The 21281-nt window shown below is 38.6% G+C and overlaps 2 protein-coding genes and 1 pseudogene across 2 annotated transcripts; all 3 read right to left on the bottom strand.

The window, feature by feature from the left end:
- The window catches only part of LOC130215687 (gastrula zinc finger protein XlCGF7.1-like), a 359478-nt pseudogene that overhangs the window by 173896 nt on the left and 164301 nt on the right, over nucleotides 1–21281 (bottom strand).
- Nucleotides 388–6202, bottom strand: LOC130216552 (zinc finger protein OZF-like). Its single transcript, XM_056448446.1, has 2 exons — nucleotides 6085–6202; nucleotides 388–4268 (listed from the first exon to the last, which is right to left on the bottom strand). The coding sequence occupies exons 1-2, from the start codon at nucleotides 6200–6202 to the stop codon at nucleotides 2743–2745; spliced, it is 1644 nt and encodes a 547-aa protein (XP_056304421.1). The 3' UTR covers nucleotides 388–2742.
- LOC130216550 (gastrula zinc finger protein XlCGF57.1-like) lies at nucleotides 12354–15546 on the bottom strand. The gene is made up of 2 exons (XM_056448444.1): nucleotides 15483–15546; nucleotides 12354–14648 (listed from the first exon to the last, which is right to left on the bottom strand). The coding sequence occupies exons 1-2, from the start codon at nucleotides 15544–15546 to the stop codon at nucleotides 13039–13041; spliced, it is 1674 nt and encodes a 557-aa protein (XP_056304419.1). The 3' UTR covers nucleotides 12354–13038.

The following is a 21281-nucleotide window of genomic DNA, read 5'->3' as shown; positions in this document are numbered from 1 at the left end:
CTCCCTCATTTGCCCATTTTTAATTGAAATGTATTCCTTGCTTAAAGCTATACACATATCTAATAACAAAAAATTCTATTTTAATAATTAATAGGTTTCTATTCTAGAAACCTATTAAAATATTATGCTTCCAGTAAGGTAGTCTTTAATGCTTTCTGAGTTTTTCCTTATTTAATTTTGTTATTTTTTTTCTTTCTATTACTTATTGTTCTTATCACTTTGTAATTGTATGTACTTGTATTCCAGTCTCCTACATATTACTTCCTGATTTATAGTGTACATTATTTAAAATAAAAGTTTATTTAAAACAAAAAAGATCGCAGCAAACAAAAACACTGTTTAAAGCATTTTTCACAATCGCTAATGTATGTAAAAAAAACACCATAATTGGAGGTAAAATTTTTAATTAGGCACTTACAACGTAAAATGAACTCAAATTAAAAAACAAACATAGGCCTACACAAGATGGCTGACAGAAATTTAACAAAAATGACCTGTTCCAGAAGAAACTAAACTGTTTTTAATAAAATGTAACAATACAATTATTTATTATTCGATCAAGAAAATGATGAAAATATCATTCGAATTATGTTAATGTAAAACGATCATGTTAAAATGTCAGTAAACAGTCATATAAACTTTACACACATCTGTATTATGAAGAACAGGCAAGAGTCAGACTGCACTATGGTCAGCAGTATCTTCATTAAATCATTTTATTAAAATAAATAATCAACAAATGAACCTGCCGTTATGGTCGTTATAAGTGAAGGCATTATCTACACACAATTCATTCATTCATTTTCTTCTCGGCTTAGTCCCTTTATTAATCTGGAGTCGCCACAGTGGAATGAACCACCAACTTATCCAGCATATGTTTCATGCAGCGGATGCCCTTCCATCTGCAACCCATTACTGGGAAACAAGTATACACCATACCTGCCAATATTTGTCTCTGAAAGTCCGAGAGACCGGGGGTAGGGGGTTTTGGTCAAGGAGGAGGATGTATCTGTGTCTAATACTTTACAGAGGCTAGTAAAACTGAAAAGTGTGTGTGTGTGTGGAGGGGGGGGGGGGGGTGGGGGGTATCTGTGTCCATTACAATTCTGAGACTTTACAGGGGCTGGAAAAACCAAAAAGGTAGAGGGAGGGACACCTCCCTAGGTAGGCATCCTGGAGGCATCCAAAACAGATGCCCGAGCCACCCTCAGCTGACTTCTCTCGATGTGGAGGGGCAGCGGGGTAAGGACTTGAAGATGGCAAACCACCTTGCCCGGTATGCAAGCGCCTGGTGCCCGGGTTTTTTCCCATGGAACCTAGTTGGGCTAAGGCCGAAGGAGAGACGTGGGACCATCCTACAGGGGGAGTCGTAAGGGGGGCGGGGTTGGTCGGTGCATTGTGGAACAGGCGGTGGTCGAAGGTTAGGACCAAGATATTACTATTTTTAGTACTTTCTTACATACATTTATAAACAGAAGTGTTTTTTTGTTAATACAGACTTTTTCTAATTAAAAAATAACCAAAAATACAAGTATTTCTCATCTCGCGTGCACGGACCTGCTTATGGTCGGGTCGCAGGAGTTCAAATATTTCAACAGATCCGCAGCTGAATTCGGATCCGAATTTTCCGCATACGGAGATGATCAGAACTCCACGCAGCTCCCGGACTACTCTCAATTAGAAAAGAATGACTTCCAGCCTGTTGCTTGTCATGAGCAGTGGAAAGGAGGCTTTACAGATTGTACCAAACACCTGAGGAGCAGGGGAAGGAGTTGAAATTCTGGGAGTTGTCCGGGAAAAATGACAAACCGGGAGGTGGGTCTGAAATACGGGAGACTCCCGGGAAAAACAGGAGTGTTGGCAGGTATGTCATACACTCTCACACACATACACTACGGACAATTTTAGCCAAGCCAATTCACCTCTACTGCATGTTTTTGGACTTGTGGAGGAAACCGGAGCACCCGGAGGAAACCAACACCAACTCGGGGAGAACATGCAAACACACAGAAATGCCAACTGACCCAGCCAAGGCTTGAACCAGCGACCTTCTTGGTGTGAGGCAACAGCACTACCTACTGCGCCTCCGCGTCACCCTCTACACACAATATGAATCCCCAATTAGATAAACACTACAAACTATAAAACACTACTTACGAAAACACTTAACCAAAAAACAGACAAATCCAGACGCCCAACACAAGCTGTAAAAGCAGGCTTCATTCCAGACCAGTTCAGCTCGATGACGTATAATGAGTCCGACATCACCTGTAGACCCATTGAGCAACCGTCTTTTTACAGAAGCGGAACCGATTTAAAAAGTCAAGAGTGATGTGTTTAGTGTCGTAGAATAAAACGTGAAAGTATCTTGAGTTTGTGTTTGCCACCAACCTTATTTAAGCCATTTAACCAAAATCCCATTCAAAAACCCACTGACTCTGGGACGAGGGAACCAGAACTGCTAACATGCTAACTGCTTACGGCATGCTAACTGACGTCATAGTTGCTCCAGTATATTGATAAGCTGTGGTGGGCGTTTTCTATCAGTCTTGCATTGAGCGCAGTCAACCAATCACAACAGACTGGGTTATCGGACCAATCACCGCAGATTAGCATCACGCAAAGGAAGGGTTTGGAATATATGAATCGCTGAACAAATTATATCGAAGTTAATGGGGTCATTAGGTAAAAATAAATGCATATTATAAGACAATAACAGTGTTCTTTGAGCTTGTATTCACATCAGCCTGTTGTCGGAGACCCCAAAACCAAAATAGGACTATTTATAATGAATAACAGGGGCTGTTTAACTGAGAAATCTGGTGTTTGTGAATACAGAGTAGAGTTTCCAGGAAGGGAGATTACATTCTGCTTCTTTATTTCGTGATTTTTCTCTGCAGTGTGACTCAGCATATGTTTATTAAGGTGTGCTAATCGTGCGAAACACTTCCCACACTGAGTACATGTGAATGGTTTCTCTCCAGTGTGAATCATCTGGTGTCGTCTCAAGTCTCCAGCTTTAATAAAAGTCTTCTCACACTCAGAGCACACAAACTCTCTCACACCAGTGTGGATCTTCTGATGCTCTTTTAAATGTGATTTCTGTTTAAAACTCTTTCCACACTCAGAACATAAATATGGCTTCTCGTTTGTATGAACTCTAAGATGGCTCTCCAGGTGTGAAGCCCTACAAAACGCTTGGTCGCATTGATCACATTTGTGTGGTTTCTCTCTAGTGTGGATCATCTCATGTGCTTTCAGGTTTCCTGAACGTCTGAATCTCTTGTTGCAGTGTGAACACTCGTACGGTTTTTCTCCAGTGTGAATCCTCTCATGTATTTTTAAGGTTCCTGAACGTCCGAATGCTTTGTTGCAGTGTGAACACTTGTACGGTTTCTCTCCAGTGTGAATCATCTGGTGTTTTATCAACTCTCTATTTGTAATAAAAGTCTTCCCACACTCTGAACATAAATAAGGCTTCTCCTTTGTATGAACTCTCAGGTGGATCTTCAGATCTGAAGGCCTAAAAAACGTTTTGCTGCAGTGATCACATTTGTGTGGTTTGTTTCCAGTGTAGAGCAGCAGGTGTCCATTAATGTTTGATACTTGTGTGAAACTCTTCCCACACTGAGTACATGCGTACGGGTTCTCTCCACTGTGAGTCATTTTGTGATGTTTAAGGGTACCGGCCAGTCTGAATGTGTAGTTGCAGTGTGAACACTCATAAGTTTTCTCTTCAGTGTGAATCATCTGGTGCCGTCTTAAGTGTTCAGCTCTTTTAAAACTCTTCCCACAGTCAAAGCACACAAACTCTCTCACACCACTGTGGATCTTCTGATGCTCTTTTAAATGTGACTTCTGTGTAAAACTCTTTTCACACTCAGAGCATGAGTAAGGCCTCTCGTTTGCATGAACTCTAAGATGGATCTTCAGCTCTGAAGCCCTCAAAAATGTTTTGCTGCAGTGATCACATCTGCGATTTTTCTCTCCAGTGTGGATCAGCATGTGTTCATTAAGGCCTCCTAAACAACTGAATCTCTTGTCGCAGTGTGAACACTTGAAGGGTTTCTCTCCAGTGTGGATCATCATGTGATGCTTGAGATAGGATTTGCTGCTGAAACTCTTTCCACACTGAGTGCAGGTGAAACAATTTACAGCTGTTTTTTCCACTGAAAAACTATCTTCAGTGTCTGATTGAGTTTCTTTTTCACTCTTGACTTGATGTTTCTCCTCATCTTCACTCAGTTCTTCACTCTCCTCCTTTACATCTGAAAATTAATAAGTCACATTTTAAGAGTCTCGTAGTGCAAAAATAATTCCTAGCTTATCCAGGAGTAGGCTTAACAGGGTAGGTAGGTAGTTATTGACATATAACTTATTATTTGCATATATGTCATCTTAATAGCAATACCAGTATTTTCATAAGCTGCAATAGTAGTTTATCCTAATGTGTGTGAATGCTCACACCAGACGCGGCACGCGCAGATAAACCGCTGTTGTAAATTTCTCTAGTCTAGCTCACGGCACCAAAACTGTTGTGAAATTCTAAGACGAGATGAAAAACGGGGGGAATTTTCGGGTATCTTCAAAGCAGAATCCTTTAATAAGAAGAACTCAGCGTCGCTGTGGTGTCATCGGAAGAACTCTCAACTGGTACAGCAGACACTCAGGGTGCTTTCACACCTGTGAATCAATTCAGTTGTTCCAAATCAGGAATTACTATTGTTAGATTGTTGCTCTTTGCTCTTGGTGCGCTTCGCTTTCACACGGCAAAGTTTCTAAACGGACCAAAAGAGCTAAAACAAGTCACGTGTCAGTAAACTCTCCTCACACTGGTCAGAGTTTCAGGGTTTATTTTGCAGAGTCCCGCTCAGCTGTCAGGGAGGGTAGTGGTTTCGTAGTGTGTGACAAGGTGCATGCGAAGTGTCTGAAGAGCGAGGAGGGATGTGGTGGGGAGGGGTGAGACGGGTGAGCGACGTATTTGAGGACCGGGAGGGAGACGCACGATTTCCGGAAGATTATCACTCGTTTGCGGGCATCCGGGAGTCTCTGTGCATTTGCGGGAGACTCACAAAATTTCCGGCAGACTTGGAATGTCTGGAATGACCTCCCGCCCTATTCATAATTCTGTCTTCATATAGTCATATGCGTATTACATATCTATAAAACACTGTGATATAACCGGGCTCGGATCGTATTGCTTTCCCACTACAATCGATCAGCTCCAGAGTTTGTTTCAATTGAGCCGAGACCACCTCATTCAAGCAATCTCGGAGCGATTGTTTTGGTGCGAATCCGAGCACGATTGCTGGATTCACATATACCAAACGAACCACGCTAACTGGGCAAACGAGACAGGTTCCGAAACAAAAGTCTAGGTGTGAAAGCACCCTCAGTTTTACAGACATTGATACATGTAGGTGGGGACAGTCTAAACAAAGCATGCAAATAAAGTGTTGTTGTCGGCAGGGTAAAGTGCCTTTAGCCCTCATCTCGTCAGCATATAAGTATCCATTCACGATACATTTTAGTATGAAAACAGTGTGCAAATGACATTCTGGAGACAGAACCCGTCCGACCAGTTGACCGGCTTGACCATTTGTTAGACAATAGACACAGCTGTGCTGTGAAACCAACCATTTGCATTACTTTGGAGACAGTCAGGGCTCAGGAAACCAAGACATTTTAAGGTCTGTCACACCCTAAAAAACTGAAGCTATATATAGATAGTTATATATAGATTATTGCTAATTTGGAACTAGATTATATAAATTTATATTCCCACACCGCGCTATTCGCACATAAAAAGACACCTGAACATTTTGAGTTTACTCGCTTCATTCTCATGCTAAATGCACATAGCAATAGATGCGGATTCGCGTGATGGGCAGGACTTCCCGGTGACTGTAGCTTCGTTGCTAAATGGCTAAAAACAGGTATTTCATTGAGAGAATAGCTGTGTTTATGTGCTTTATGAAGGCTGAAAAACTGTGTTGATTTATTTGGAGTCGTGTCTGAGTAAACTAGATCCTTTCAGAGGTGCACCCAGCTCTGTGAGTTCATCAACTCCTCCAGAAACTTAACCTGGATGATGGAGGCTTTCAGCGGTGCTTCGACTGAGCCGAGCCCAGTTTGATGAACTGTTGTCCAGTGTTGGAAGGAGGATTTCCCCCTGGGACACCAACAGCAGGCACGACTTCATAAGCACGCCCCTACAAGAGAAAGCTCCTGATTGGTTAATGCAGCGCGAACGTCCGCTGAAGTTCAGATTTTCCAACTCGAGAGATTTGAGCTCTTAAGATTCTCGAGCTCCGAGCTCCCTCCCGTTTGCAGGGTGACAGGGGAGTTTGAGCTCAGGTAGGTCTCGAGAACTCCCCTGCATGTTAATTGTGAAGGCAAATTGTGAATAACTTTGGAGAAAAATATTGCTGGTTAATCGCTCGTCTATGGTGTCGATTGGTTTGGTCAATTTACTTATGTTACATGTTTTTGGACTGTGGGAGCAAACCGGAGAACCCGGGTAAAACCCATACAAACTTAACATGTAAACTGCACACAGAAATGTCAACTTGGCCAGGTAAAAACTAGGCATGGGACAATAACCGTTTTCAAGGTATACTGCGGTTTGGAAAACTCAAGGTATAGGTATCAAGGTATCTGCTATACCAATTTTTTTTTGAGTAGAATCTCCAGCAGAAAAGATATCCAAAGATACCATTTTAAATTGTAAAGATGTCGTTTTAAACTGTAAAGATGTCGTTTTAGATTGTAAAGATTACGTTTTAGATTGTAAAGATTCCGTTTTAGATTGTAAAGATTCTGCTTTAGATTGTAAAGATGCCGTTTTAGATTGTAAAGATTCCGTTTTAGATTGTAAAGATTCCGTTTTAGATTGTAAAGATTCCGTTTTAGATTGTAAAGATTCCGCTTTAGATTGTAAAGATTCCGTTTTAGATTGTAAAGATTCCGTTTTAGATTGTAAAGATTCCGTTTTAGATTGTAAAGATTCCGTTTTAGATTGTAAAGATTCCGTTTTAGATTGTAAAGATGCCGTTTTAGATTGTAAAGATTCCGTTTTAGATTGTAAAGATGCCGTTTTAGATTGTAAAGATGCCGTTTTAGATTGTAAAGATGTCGTTTTAGATTGTAAAGATGTCGTTTTAGATTGTAAAGATGCCGTTTTATATTGTAAAGATTCCGTTTTAGATTGTAAAGATTTTGTTTTAGATTGTAAAGATTTTGTTTTAGATTGTAAAGATTCCGTTTTAGATTGTAAAGATGCCGTTTTAGATTGTAAAGATTTTGTTTTAGATTGTAAAGATTCCGTTTTAGATTGTAAAGATGCCGTTTTAAACTGTAAAGATGTCGTTTTAGATTGTAAAGATACCATTTTAAATAGTAAAAACGCTGTTTTAAATTGTAAAGATGCCGTTTTAAACTGTAAAGATATCCAAAGAAAACCGGCACACTGCCACTTTAGCTCTCAAAAAGTCTTTAATGTCACAATGTTAATTTTGTGACATTAAAGACTTTTTGAGAGCTAAAGTGGCAGTGTGCCGATTTTCTTTGGATCTTTTTCTACAAATGTTTGTTTTTGATCGAGCACCTGTCTTTGAGATTGTCTGATGTGCACACACTTCTGTTTTTTGCTTAAACTGTAAAGATGCCATTTTAAATATGTTCTTTTAAACTGTAAAGATGCTCTTTTAAACTGTAAATATGTCATTTTAAATTGTAAAAATGCCATTTTGAATTGTAAAGATGCCATTTTAAACCGTAAAAATGCCATTTTAAACTATAAAGATACTTTTTTAAACTGTAAAAATGTTGTTTTAAACTGTAAAAATGCCGTTTTAATCTGTAAAGATGTCATTGATGCTGTAAAGATGCTGTTTTGAATTGTAAAAATGTTGTTTTAAACTGTAAAGATGCCTTTTTAAATTGTAAAGATGCTGTTGTTTGCACTTTGGCTTTTAAGATGTGGGCCCTTCATAGACATGACACATTTAAGGGTGTACTCTCACTACGTTGCCTTGAACAGAGCAAAGGTGCGACTGTCACAACTGGCAGACGCCATTTTCAAAAGGTGACTTATGCAAGAACTGCATGTGTTTGTGGTTGGGTAGTTGCTCTTTCCAGGTTTAAAATATTAAAATTATCAATAAATGCCATGACAATGAGTGAAGAAGCCTCATTGGTCCATGTCAAGGGTGTCAAACTCAAGGCTCGCAGGTCAAACTCATTTTATGAGGCCCACAAGAGCATTAGATTAAAGAGCCCCATTATGGGTTTTGACCTTCCATGCAGTGCAGATTCTCTGGTGTTTGTCGCTGCTATGGGCACTCTAAGAGTGTAGATTCACTTTTGATATCGGTGGGGACCTAATTTAATGAAAAATGATTTTACTTTGTGGAGGAATGAATGCAAACTTCTGGAAAAGGAGAGGCATGCTTCTTCTCTTCTTTTATTTTACTGGTGGGCTGGTGTCATACGTAGGGGGAAGGTTATGACGACATTTTATCTCAATTGTTGTTTTCTCATAATCATTGTGGAGGCCAAAATCAAAACTAAACTGAACCGATATATTGTGCAGCGCTAGTAAAAGGTGTGTTTCAATCCAGCTAGAACCACAAGCACAACCTGTACATCTGATCAAAATAGTTGCCTCCTATTCTCCAGCTTGCAAAATATGTATTTAATTGTGTGTTGTAACTCGTAATCACTCCGCTTGTACTGAATCTCTTTGGTTAACCTATTCACAGACTGGGCCACCTTTTATAACGCATACTAAGAGATCTTTATCATCTAATGCGAGTAAGTATTCATGCGAGTGGAGATTACATACAGTCGATGTAAACGCTGCAATGCCAGAATTTGTTTCAATCACGTCTTTCACTCAAGTTCAAGATATTAAACTCAAATAAAAAAAAAATCAACAACATGAAACAACAGTATCTGAACACACCGCCACTCATCAGTCACTGACGGAGAAAACTCAAGCTTATTCAGAGAGAGACCTGGAGATTGGTCAGTTTCACTGCGGTCAGTGAGTGTCCAGTTTTCTCCAGTTATGATCAATGCAGCAGTGAAGACGAATGTCGGATTAACAACCTCACTGTTCTACAGCCTCATTATTGAAGAGTAATGAATAAACACAAACCTATTAGTTCTTCAGTCTCTTCCTGTTTAATTCTGCAGGGTTCTGGATCACTCATCTTCTCACTGTCCTTCAATAAACTCTGTCTTTGTCTTTCACTGATGGCGGCAGAGCTTCAGGAGAAGAAACAGAGAAATCTGATTCATTTACACTGATTGAGGAAATAAACACATTATGATGTTTTATCTTGTGATACAATATGTGATTTGCTCAGGTCAGGTGACGCCAATAACATTAACTTAAATTTGTAGATCTGAATATTGATGAGCCTCAGACCAAGAATGGGCAGTATTTATACTTTATACTTTAAAATAGTATTTTGTCATTTGTATTTTATGGGGTTTATGAAAATGGCTTAATATTTTGTATTAATACTTTAGTGTCTTGTATTTTTAAAATACTGTAAAATACTTTGCAAGTAGTCTACATGAAGATATCATACAAATGTAGCCTCTGATTGGTGCTTTCTCAGTTATTTGCCAAGGCTTGAGATCAAAACAGAAAATGGATTAATACTGAAGACGTTGATCAATGCTTGGAGTATGGATGGAAATTATGCATCACATATAAAGAAAGTAACAAACAAATAGCAGGGGTAAATTCAGGAAAAGGTCAAAATCAGACAGGAAAATAAGACAAACAACATAAAAGAAGTCCTACAATGGCGATACCTACACTTCCTTGGATTTACTCAATTTTTTTTTACATTAAGTGGTTGTAAACAATTTATTTGGGCTGAATTAAAACAAACAAAGTTGACCATTATTAAATTTAATCAGTTTAAATTCAACACAAATAAATTGTTTGCAATAGTTTTGCATGCAACACTTTTTTTTCAGCGTACAGAAATAAATTGCCTGTTTCAAATGCCAGTAGCTAATCTGCAGGTGCCCTTTAGAGTTTATTCAAACTTTGACATGGTTAATTAATCAGTATGAGACAAAAATATTAAATAATATTCCAGTCTACTGGTCAAAAACACCCAACTTTTTTAAGATATGGTGTTTATGTATTGTTTTGTTGAGTCCAATTGCAAAAAAAAAACATGATTTATGGAAATGGATAAAACTGGAAATATTAGTCGTTTTCAGACACCGTGATTATACATTGAGTATTGAAGATTTAATTGGCAAAAATATTGAGAAAAATAAGACTTAAGAGATGGTGGCAATTTATCTGCATTAAATGGTTATTACAGTGATTAAATAGATCAAGACAGGACTTTCTGTATGAAATCTATAATGAAAACAAAGAGAAAAACAAGTTTTATGAATAAAACTTGCTCAGAGAAACACTGATGTTGTCAATTATTGTTTACTTCACTAAATCAGTTTAATAGTGAATAGATTGATCCAATAGGCTTATTGATACAAGGATTGCGAATGAAATGTCATGCTCCCTTGTTAAAGCATTTTGCAGGATTTTCAAAATACAGTATTTTATTTCGATATATTAGTCACTGCTGTATTTTGTAGTTTATTTTGATACATGTAAAACTGAGGTATTTGGTATTTTATTTTAAAATACATTATTGACCATCCCTGCCTCAGACTATAAACACTCATTAAACAAACATTCAAGATCCGCAGCAGATCAGGTCATATTAGACAGAGCGTTTGCAGGATGAGCTCATCACTGTTGTAATTAATTAAAATACTGCATTTATATCAGTATATAGTTAAAGCATTCACACCAATAAAGTAATTAGATTGTCGTCTGCACAGAAACAGAGAAATAAAAAAAAGTTGAAAAATAAAGAGCGCCACAAAATATTTGTTTTCTGGATCAATAGCATATTCCCGTTGTTTCCCTTAAGATACTTTGCGATATTACTGACACAAACAAGAGAAGAACTCAGAAACAGACGAACAAACTCAAACACACCAAGTAAAACCCAAACACATTCACTCATATTGTCCTCTCAGAGCTCCTCTCTGCCTGCTGTATTGTTTTGGTCAGCAGACACACAGATAGAGGTGAACTCAATGCAGAAACTAGTCGCAGATTGTCGCTTTAATAAACTGTAAAGTGTGTTTTATTGTTGTGTAAACACGAGAAAAAGCGTCAACGACTCACCTCAGCTCTGAAGACTCGACGCCGAGTGAACGCGTCGGTGCTGACGTCATCACGGCGAGGAGGAGCAACGACTGTATTAAATGGACAGGAGCAACGGTGGATCAACAAAAACGCGGCAAATAGAAAGATAACAACCGCAAATGTAGACAAAAACACACATTATTCTGTCATGCGAGGTGAAACACACAGAGCGTGATGTACGCTGAACACGGACAAATATAAAACCAATCACAGTAACTTTAGCTCAACAGATCTGTTGTGGATAAAGGCTGAATTACAATTAAACTTGACAAAAGAGTGATAGAGATTAATCGCGTTGTATTTAGAAGCTATATTGTCAAAGACAATGCAGCCAGGACTTGGTATCAGCCTCTCTATGAACAGATTACAGTTGAGCTGAGTGATTTGATATGATTCAGCATCTACATGTGTTTGATGAAACACGCTTCAAATTTCACAATAAACACGATACATTTGCAAAAGCTGTAACTAAACATACCTTATACCTCTTCAGAGTGGAGATGAGTAAATGTGTAATCTGTAAATCTGGTATTTTGTGTCCTGAGGCGAGTCTGAAACATGTCTTGTGCTGTCACTGCTCAGTAACACAAAAGTCCCACATTCATAGTAAGTTAAATATACAGTTATAATAACTAAGGGAGGGAAATTATCACTGTCGTATCACTAGAAAACATTTGACTTATCAAACGCAGCCTGAGGCATGCAAATTAATGATCTCAGTGCTTTTCTATGATCTTAAAGCTGAATATGAGTCGTGTTGTCTTGATGACATCAGCTGCTCGTCATGTCCGGATGAATGACCTAAAGTAGGCATACATGTAAATGTGAAGGGCATGGCCTGTGAGTCTTGTCACAGCTTGTTTTGTCTTCTGATTGGCTTGTTGTCCACTGGGCTTTTATACTTGTGGAATTTACATGAGAACAAGGAAACAGTGGTGCCTGAGGCTCACAGTATGCCCTTTTCTTTAATTATTCTACTATGCCTTAATAAAACCAGATTTTCATTAAAGGGCACCTTAGACCACGTTTAAATGTCAGTAAACAAATATATAAACTTTACACACTTATTTATACATCTGCATTACAAATAACAGGTAACAGTCAGTCTGCACGATGGTCAGCAGTGTCTTCATAAAAACGTTTTATTAAAATAAACGATCAACGTGTCATGACGGTCTCTACAAGTGAAGGCATTATCTACACACAATATGAGTCCCCAATTAGATAAACACATCAAAATACTATTTATGAAAATACCTAAGCAATAATCAGAAAAAAAGCAGGCTTCGTTTCAGACCAGTTCAGCTCGATGACGTATAATGAGTCCGACATCTCCTGTAGACCCATTGAGCAACCGTCTTGTTACAGAAGCGGAACCGATTTAAAAAGTCAAGAGTGATGTGTTTAGTGTCGTAGAATAAAACGTGAAAGTATCTTGAGTTTGGGTTTGCCACCAACCTTATTTAAGCCATTTAACCAAAATCCCATTCAATAACCCACTGACTCTGGGACGAGGCAACCAGAACTGCTAACATGCTAACTGCTTACGGCATACAAACTGATGTCATAGTTGCTCCAGTGTATTGATAAGCCATGGTGGGCGTTTTCTATCAGTCTTGCGTTGAGCGCAGTCAACCAATCACAACAGACTGGGTCATCAGACTAATCACCACAGATTAAAAATGGATCGCTGAACAAAATCATATTGGAAACGTTGGGCTCATTAGGTAAAAATAAATGCATATTATAAGGCAATAACAGTGTTCTTTGAGCATGCGTTCACATCAGCCTGTTGTTGGAGACCCCAAAACCAAAACAGGACTATTTATGATGTATAACAGGGGCTGTTTAACTGAGAAATCTGGTGTTTGTGAATACAGAGTAGAGCTTTCAGAAAGAGAGATTTCATTCTGCTGTTTTAATTCGTGATTACTTTTTCCAGTGTGGCTCCTCTCATGTATTTTCAGGTGTCCTGAATGTCTGAATGTTTTATTGCAGTGTGAACACTTCAAATTTATAGTGTGTATCCTCTGGTGTCGCCTCAAGTCTGCAGCTTTAACAAAACATTTTCCACACTCAGAGCACACAAACTCTCTCACACCAGTGTGGATCTTCTGATGATCTTTTAAATGTGACTGATATCTGAAACTCTTTCCACACTCAGAGCATGAGTAAGGCCTCTCGTTTGTATGAACTCTAAGATGTCTGTTCAGCTCTGAAGGCCTCAAAAATGTTTTGTCGCACTGATCACATCTGTGTGGTCTCTTTCCAGCGTGAATCATCATGTGTTCATTAAGGTGTGATATTTGTGTAAAACTCTTCCCACACCGAGTACATGTGAATGGTTTCTCTCCAGTGTGAATCATCTCATGTGTTTTCAGGTGTCCTGATTGTCTGAATGTTTTGTCGCAGTGTGAACACTTGTACGGTCTCTCTCCAGTGTGGATCATCTGGTGCAATTTCAAGGCTCCAGCTGTAATAAAACTCTTCCCACACTCAGAGCACGAATACGGCTTCTTCACTGTACGAACACTAAGACGTCTCAGCTCTGAAGGCCTCAAAAGTGTTTTGCTGCATTGATCACATTTGTGTGGTTTCTCTCCAGTTTGAGTCACTTTGTGTCTCATTTTGAGGGGACCTGCCAGTCTGAAACTCTTGTTGCAGTGTGAACACACATACGTTTTCTCTTCAGTGTGGATCATCTGGTGTCTTCTCAAGGCTCTAGCTGTAATAAAACTCTTCTCACACTCAGAGCAGACAAACTCTTTCACACCAGTGTGGATCTTCTGATGCTTTTTAAAATTTGATTTCAGTGCATAACTCTTTCCACACTCAGAGCATGAATAAAGCCTCTCACTTGTGTGAACTCTAAGATGGTTCTTCAGCCCTAAAGCCTTCCAAAATGTTTTGCTGCACTGATCACATTTGTGTGGTTTCCCTCCAGTGTGGAGCAGCAGGTGTCTGCTCAGGTTTCCTCTATTATTGAATCTCATGTCGCAGTGTGAACACTTGTGAGGTTTCTCTCCTGTGTGGATCATCATGTGTGTTTTCAGGGTTGCAGCATGAATGAATCTCCCGTTGCATTGTGAACACTTGTAAGGTTTCTCTCCAGTGTGGATCAGCATGTGTGTTTTCAGGTTTCCTGAACGATTGAATCTCTTGTCGCAGTGTGAACACTTGAAGGGTTTTTCTCCAGCGTGTATCTTTATGTGACGCTTGAGATAGGATTTGAGCCTGAAACTCTTTCCACACTGAGGGCAGGTGAAACCTTTCTCAGCTGTTCTTTCCACTGAAAAATTATCTTCAGTCTCTGATTGAGTTTCTTCTTCACTCTTGACATGATGTTTCTCCTCATCTTCACTCAGATCTTCTCTCTCCTCCTTCACCTTCACATCTGAAAAATAATAAGTCACATGTTAAGAGTCTAGTTTTTATCCATACAGTCGAATCATCATGAATAAGAGCATTTGTGTGTAAGATAAAACAAATATGTTTACACTTTGGCTTTTAAGATGTGGCCCCTTCATAGACATCACACATTTAAGGGTGTACTCTCACTAGGTTGCCTTGAACAGAGCAAAGGTGCGACTGTCGCAACTGACAGACGCCATTTTCAAAAGGTGACTTATGCAAGAACTGCATATGTTTGTGGTTGGGTGGTTGTTTTTGGTTATTATTTGCTTTTTTCCCAAGTTTAAAATATTAAAAGTGTCAATAAATGCCATGACATTGAGTGAAGAAGCCTCATTGGTCCATGTCAAGGGTGTCAAACTCAAGACCTGCAGGTCAAACTCATTTTATGAGGCCCACAAGAGCATAAGATTAAAGAGCCCCATTATGAGTTTTGACCTTCCATGCAGTGCAGATTGTCTGGTGTTTGTCGCTGCTATGGGCACTCTAAGAGCGTAGATTAACTTTTGATATCGGTGGGGACCTAATTTAATGAAAAATGATTTTACTTTGTGGAGGAATGAATGCTAACTTCTGGAAAAGGGGGAGGCATTTTCCTTCTCTTCTTTTATTTTACTGGTGGGCTGGTGTCATATGTAGGGGGAAGGTTATGACGACATTTTATCTCAATTTTTGTTTTCTCATAATCAATGTGGAGGCCAAAATCAAAATTAAATTGAGTAATGGCACAGCTATGGTTACTATTATGGTGGACTTGAAGAGAACTTGACTTCAAGTGACTTACACTTTACTTAGAAATGTTGCAGCTTATGCTCACATCTCACCTGAGTCTTCCACAGTAAGCCCGACTGGAAAATGTCCAGTTTTGGTGCTGCAAACATTTATACGTGCCATAGCAGCCGCTCACCTGACAGCAGGGAAAGTCACAGCCAATCATAATGTATTTGAGGGAGGAAGGTAGCCAAAGTAGAGTACAGAATGTGATATAACCCTTTCTGTACATCTGTTAACAATAGTTGACAGAGAATTATTTTATTTTAAAGCCAATTAATAATAATAATAAACTTAAGCAGGTCAATTGAGATCCAGTTCTCATTTACAATGACAACCTCGCCAAGAGGCAACATAGAAGTAGATACAAAGCAGCAGGGACACAATACAATAACACAGATAATAACATATAAAACCAAGGAAAAACTAAATACAAGCGCAGTGATCTTGTACGATTTACTGGATCAAACTTTTAAAGGATGATAGTGGAATTAAAGTGTTGAGCTTTAAGGTCTGCTGAAGATGACTTCAACCATCAGCAGCAGAAAACTGAAAAGAGTAGCGACCAAATGAAGTGCCAACTTTGGGTATGCAAAGATTAATAAAACTACTAGAGCGCAGACTTCAACGTTTTGTAAATAGTGACTGTAATTATAGTGGAGTTTTCCCAATGTGTTGACGAGATTGAAGAGAAGGCCAATTCAGTAAAGAATACAGTTGGCAGTGATGAGTATTAAATGGCGCACCAGTAACAAAACCAATTGCTGCATGGTAAATAACGTCCAGTTTGTGAAGGAGTTTAAGCTAATCTGTAAATCAAATCTCTGTGATCCAGAATTGGTAATACTGTTAATTTGACCAAATGCTACTTTAAAGAGTGCGTAAAAGAAGATTTGTTTCTGTCAAGTAAACCAATCCGGCCTTTATTATTCTCAGTACCGTCCAATGAGGACATTTTAGGAGGAAGCTCAACATCAATTTCTTTTAAAAACCATACATTTTGTTTGGTAAAAGTACGTTGGATGCTTAAAAAACTGGCTTGCAGTGAAGAAAGTGCTGTGGTCAGAGAAGAACTAGATGTGTTAATAGGGCTGGGTGATAATGGCAAAAAAGCTATCGCAATAATATTTCATATCAGACGATATCAATAATTATCACGATAAATGTCAAATCTTTATATCTATCAATTTCAAAGGATCTTCAGCATGCCAATCGATTTGTGCAGCTGATTTAACACATTTTGTAAAATGTTTCAACTGTCTGACAATATAAATAATAAAAAAATAAACAAAAGGATCTTAATTCAGTATTTACTGTTCAAGTTTTCAACAGCAAAGACATAATCTTACAAGTCATTGTATATTATTGTTCAACATCAGAACAGAATTATACCAGGTTTGGAACAAGTAAAAGGTGAGTTAATGGTGACAGAATGTTCAGTTTTGGATGAACTGGCCTTTTAATGTTGAGTATGGTGAATTTAGGGTGAAATATCCTTCAATACACTTCATTTAGGGATGCGAAGTTGATGATCTTTTGTCAATAACTCTTTAGTAGATAGATCATATCGATGACTGATTAAGCATGGACATGTAAAGGTTTAGTTATACTTTGCGCTGTGAGATGTGTCCACACATTACATAAGTGTGTGCAGTTTACCTTACTTATGGAGTCAACCTCTTGACATTGCATATCGCGGAACACATAAAACCCTGTTATGCGCAGATCTCTGTTATATCCGCGGGTGTTTTAACCAAATATCTCTCACAAACTGACACGTAGTACCATGCAGACTGTCATTATAAAAAAAAAAACCACGCATCATGGCGGGACATACGGGGAGCCTCTACATTCACACAACGAGCTTCTGATTTCTCTCATCCTTCAGACCGAGTTTATTCTTCCGAGGTAATCTAAAAGCCTGTGCACACCAAGACGTTACTTGCTTGCGTTTTCCATCGATGTTTAACGCCTCGTTTCTAAATAAAGGGTGCCAATGTGATTGTGCATACCAACGCGCAAAACGCCAAGCGTCATTTTTTTTAAAAACGCCTCATGCTCGTTTTTTTGAAAAACCTTCTCCACCAATCAGATTGGCACTTTTGTTCACGTGCTCGGAGCAGCTGAAGTTATAGTAAGCAGCACTTGGAGGCGCTCAAGCGCAAAACTGTCAATACGAGCGCACATTGAAGAAGACGCCCAGAGGCGATAAGAACGTGGAGCTGCTTATTGCTCTGGTGAATATTAATCATCATAATAATAATTTCTTCATCGCTAGAGCTGCTGCTTGTACCATCCATAACAACAAGCGTGGTCGTCTTCTTCTGTGTTACAAGCGGGTGTCAGAAGCTTAAAGTTGTGTAGCGCCATCTAACGTCAAGGAGTGATTTTGCATACTCTTCTGCTCGACGCCAGTGGAAATCGCTTGGGTTTGAATCCAGAAAAATGTCTCTGACGATAAACGCAAACGGAAAGCGTCCCGGTGTGTACGAGCCTTAAGAATACTATCAGTGCTGCGAATAGTTTGTAAAGGCTGTCCAGCTCATATTGCTTGATTAAACGAATTAAACTGAAACCGTGAAAACGGTTTAATGGATTGTTTTGGCGCTAAAGCATATACTATAGCTGACTTGTCTTGAAGTGCTTCACCCCAGATATTATTCGCTCTTCTTGTTTATGTTGTAGATAACTGACCCACAAAAAATACATTAAAATTCGTTGCAAAAAGATACAGTTTCAAAGAAAAAAATATATATTTTTGTTCGCGCCCACACAACCGTGTGGGTGGATGATGCTTTGCTCCAATTTAATTAATGATCCACTGCTGTTGTAAACGTCTGTCATATATTTGCAGAATTTTTGTCTTGAGCATCTGATTTCTCTGCGATTATGTCCTTTAATTATACAAAGTCTGGTTATTTTTCTGTCGATGAGGAACAATAGTGGTATTACAGGTTTCAAAGAAAACATCTTAATATTAAAAAAGAAACATAAGCTTGACAACAAAAAAAGCAAGCATCAAGTGTTCATTGAGATTGTGTTGTCTGTCATCTGTCTTTTCGGGTGTTTTTTCTCATAAGGCATGTATTTGAGACTCTGCCGAGTAGTTGTGCTGGTTTATCAACACTTGTTTGGATCTGTAATTTCTCTTCACCTTCATTAGGGTGGTATTGTTTTAAATGATGAAACGGGTTTGTGCTGTTGCCTGCTTTTAATGGCACAAGTCGTCTGCAGTTTGCAGTGCACGTGGCTCTGTTTTGTGTCGGATTGCAAAACACTATACAGTAGCTCCAGACTAGGTTAGTTTAGTGATGTTTCTTGTCAACAATGTCTGTGACCTTTTTTACCTTATTTTTTTCTTACTCCTCCAAATTATTGGTGTGGACATTTAAATAACCGGTGGATATTGGTGGGGACACGTCCCTCCCGTCCATGCTAATTCTACGCTCCTGCTACAATCATCCAATCTTACGCCGACGTGAAACTTTGCTTTCACTTTTATATCAATGATTTGAGCTGCCGAACAGAACACACCACCAATGAGCTTGCAGTCGATTTTCAAAATACTTTTCCTGCTGTGTCGCTATTACTGAATGTGTGACGTTGTTATTAAGCTGGTGTTTAACTGCATTGCTTTAATGATTCTCTTCACTGGGCTCACACATAAACTCTGGACAAGGCACTGCTGATAAGCCATGGTGGGAGTTTTCTTTTCTATCTCTTGCTGAACGCAATCAACCAATCACAACAAACTGGGTCACCAAAATATGACTTTATATAACGCATAATAGAGGCTCTTTAACATCTAATGGGGTTAAGTATTCATGCGAGGGGCGATAACATCATGTCTTTCACTCGAATTCAAGATAATAACCTTAGATTCACATGCAGTGAAAACATCCCGCGAGTAATGTGGTGTGTGTAAACTGCTGCTGCTGAGAAGAGGCCTGGAGAGAGCAAAGCTAATACTGATATTAACCAAAAGCAAGATTGAATCGCTTTAAATATTCCAGTATTGATACTTATAAAAAGATTGATATTTTAGACAACACTTGTGTGAAGAGTTATTTGATTGCAATCATGTGATTAGTATAGAAGTATCTTGTGCATGTTACTGATTGAATTGAACATGCTTCATGACACTGAGAAACAACAGTATCTGAACACACCGACACTCATCAGTCACTGAAGGAGAAAACGCAAGCTTATTCACAGAGAGACCTGGAGATTGGTCAGTTTCACTGCGGTCAGTGAGTGTCCAGTTTTCTTCAGTTATGATCAATGCAGCAGCGAAGACGAATGTCGGATTAACAACCTCACTGTTCTACAGCCTCATTATTGAAGAGTAATGAATAAACACAAACCTATTAGTTCTTCAGTCTCTTCCTGTTTAATTCTGCAGGGTTCTGGATCACTCATCTTCTCACTGTCCTTCAATAAACTCTGTCTTTGTCTTTCACTGATGGAGGCAGAGCTTCAGGAGGATAAACAGAGAAATCTGATTCATTTACACTGATTGAGGAAATAAACACATTATGATGTTATATCTTGTGATACAATATGTGATTGTGATTTTTTAAAGCCAAGTGACAACAATGGCATTAACTTAAATTTGTAGATCTGAATATTGATGAGCCTCAGACTATAAACACTCATTAAACAGCAGCAGATCAGCTCATTTTAGACAGTGTTTGCAGCATGAGTTCATCATTATTGTAATTAATTTAAAAATGCATTTATATGAGTATATAGTTTAAGCATTCACATTCACACCAATAAAGTAATCAGATTGTCAGCAGTCGCGCGTCGGTACAGAAGCTGAGAAATCAGAAAAACCGTTGCAAAATAAAGAGCTCCAAAAACGAGTTATTTTAATATTTTCTGGATCAAATTTCGCATATATGCAGCAGTATATTCCCATTGTTTCCCTTCAGATACTTTGCGATATTACTATTACAAACGCTGGTAAACTCGTAACTTTACTCACTAACAAACACATTCACTCATATTGTCCTCTCAGAGCTACTCACCGCCTGCTGTATTGTTTTGGTCAGCAGACACACAGATAGAGGTGAACTCAATGCAGAAACTAGTCGCAGATTGTCGCTTTAATAAACTGTAAAGTGTGTTTTATTGTTGTGTAAACACGAGAAAAAGCGTCAACGACTCACCTCAGCTCTGAAGACTCGACGCTGAATGAACACGTCGGTGCTGACGTGATCATGGCGAGGCGGGAGCAATGGTGGCTCAACAAAAACGCGGCAAATTAAAAGCTTTTTATTAGGCACTTAAAACATTGTTAAAAATGCATTTTACAAATATAAAAAGAAAACGTAACAGCCATATGTCTAAAATAAACTACTCCTGAAGTAACTAACATTTATTTTTAATAATAAAATGTAAGAATACAATTATTTAGGGAAAAAATAAAACAAAATAAACAGAAAAATTATGAAAAAAAATGCAAACATATATCATCTACCAAAAAATTATAAAATATTTGTTGTAAGTTACGGTGTCATACGTAGGCTAATAGGACTTTTAATTCGGGGCGTTTAAAGTCTGTGTTCTTTAAAAATCAGCGATCTCCACTGGCTGACTGTTATCTGATATAAAGTCGGTCTCAGATTGTACAAGAAGCACTGCTTTAAAATACATTTCCCCCACCCTGTCTTTATAATATGAGCATTTATTTTATCCCAGTCTATTCAATGGAGCTTCTGCGCTAGCCTGCCGATTCTGACGGGCGCGTGAGAGTAACAGGCTTTTCATCTCATTTTATGCTTGAGCAACTAAATGAATGCCAAAGTCTATTTAACTGATTGTACTTTAATTTCATTACACA

Source organism: Danio aesculapii, chromosome 22 (assembly GCF_903798145.1).
Source record: "Danio aesculapii chromosome 22, fDanAes4.1, whole genome shotgun sequence".
Lineage (NCBI taxonomy): Eukaryota > Metazoa > Chordata > Actinopteri > Cypriniformes > Danionidae > Danio > Danio aesculapii.
This window is presented reverse-complemented; position numbering and strand designations above follow the sequence as displayed.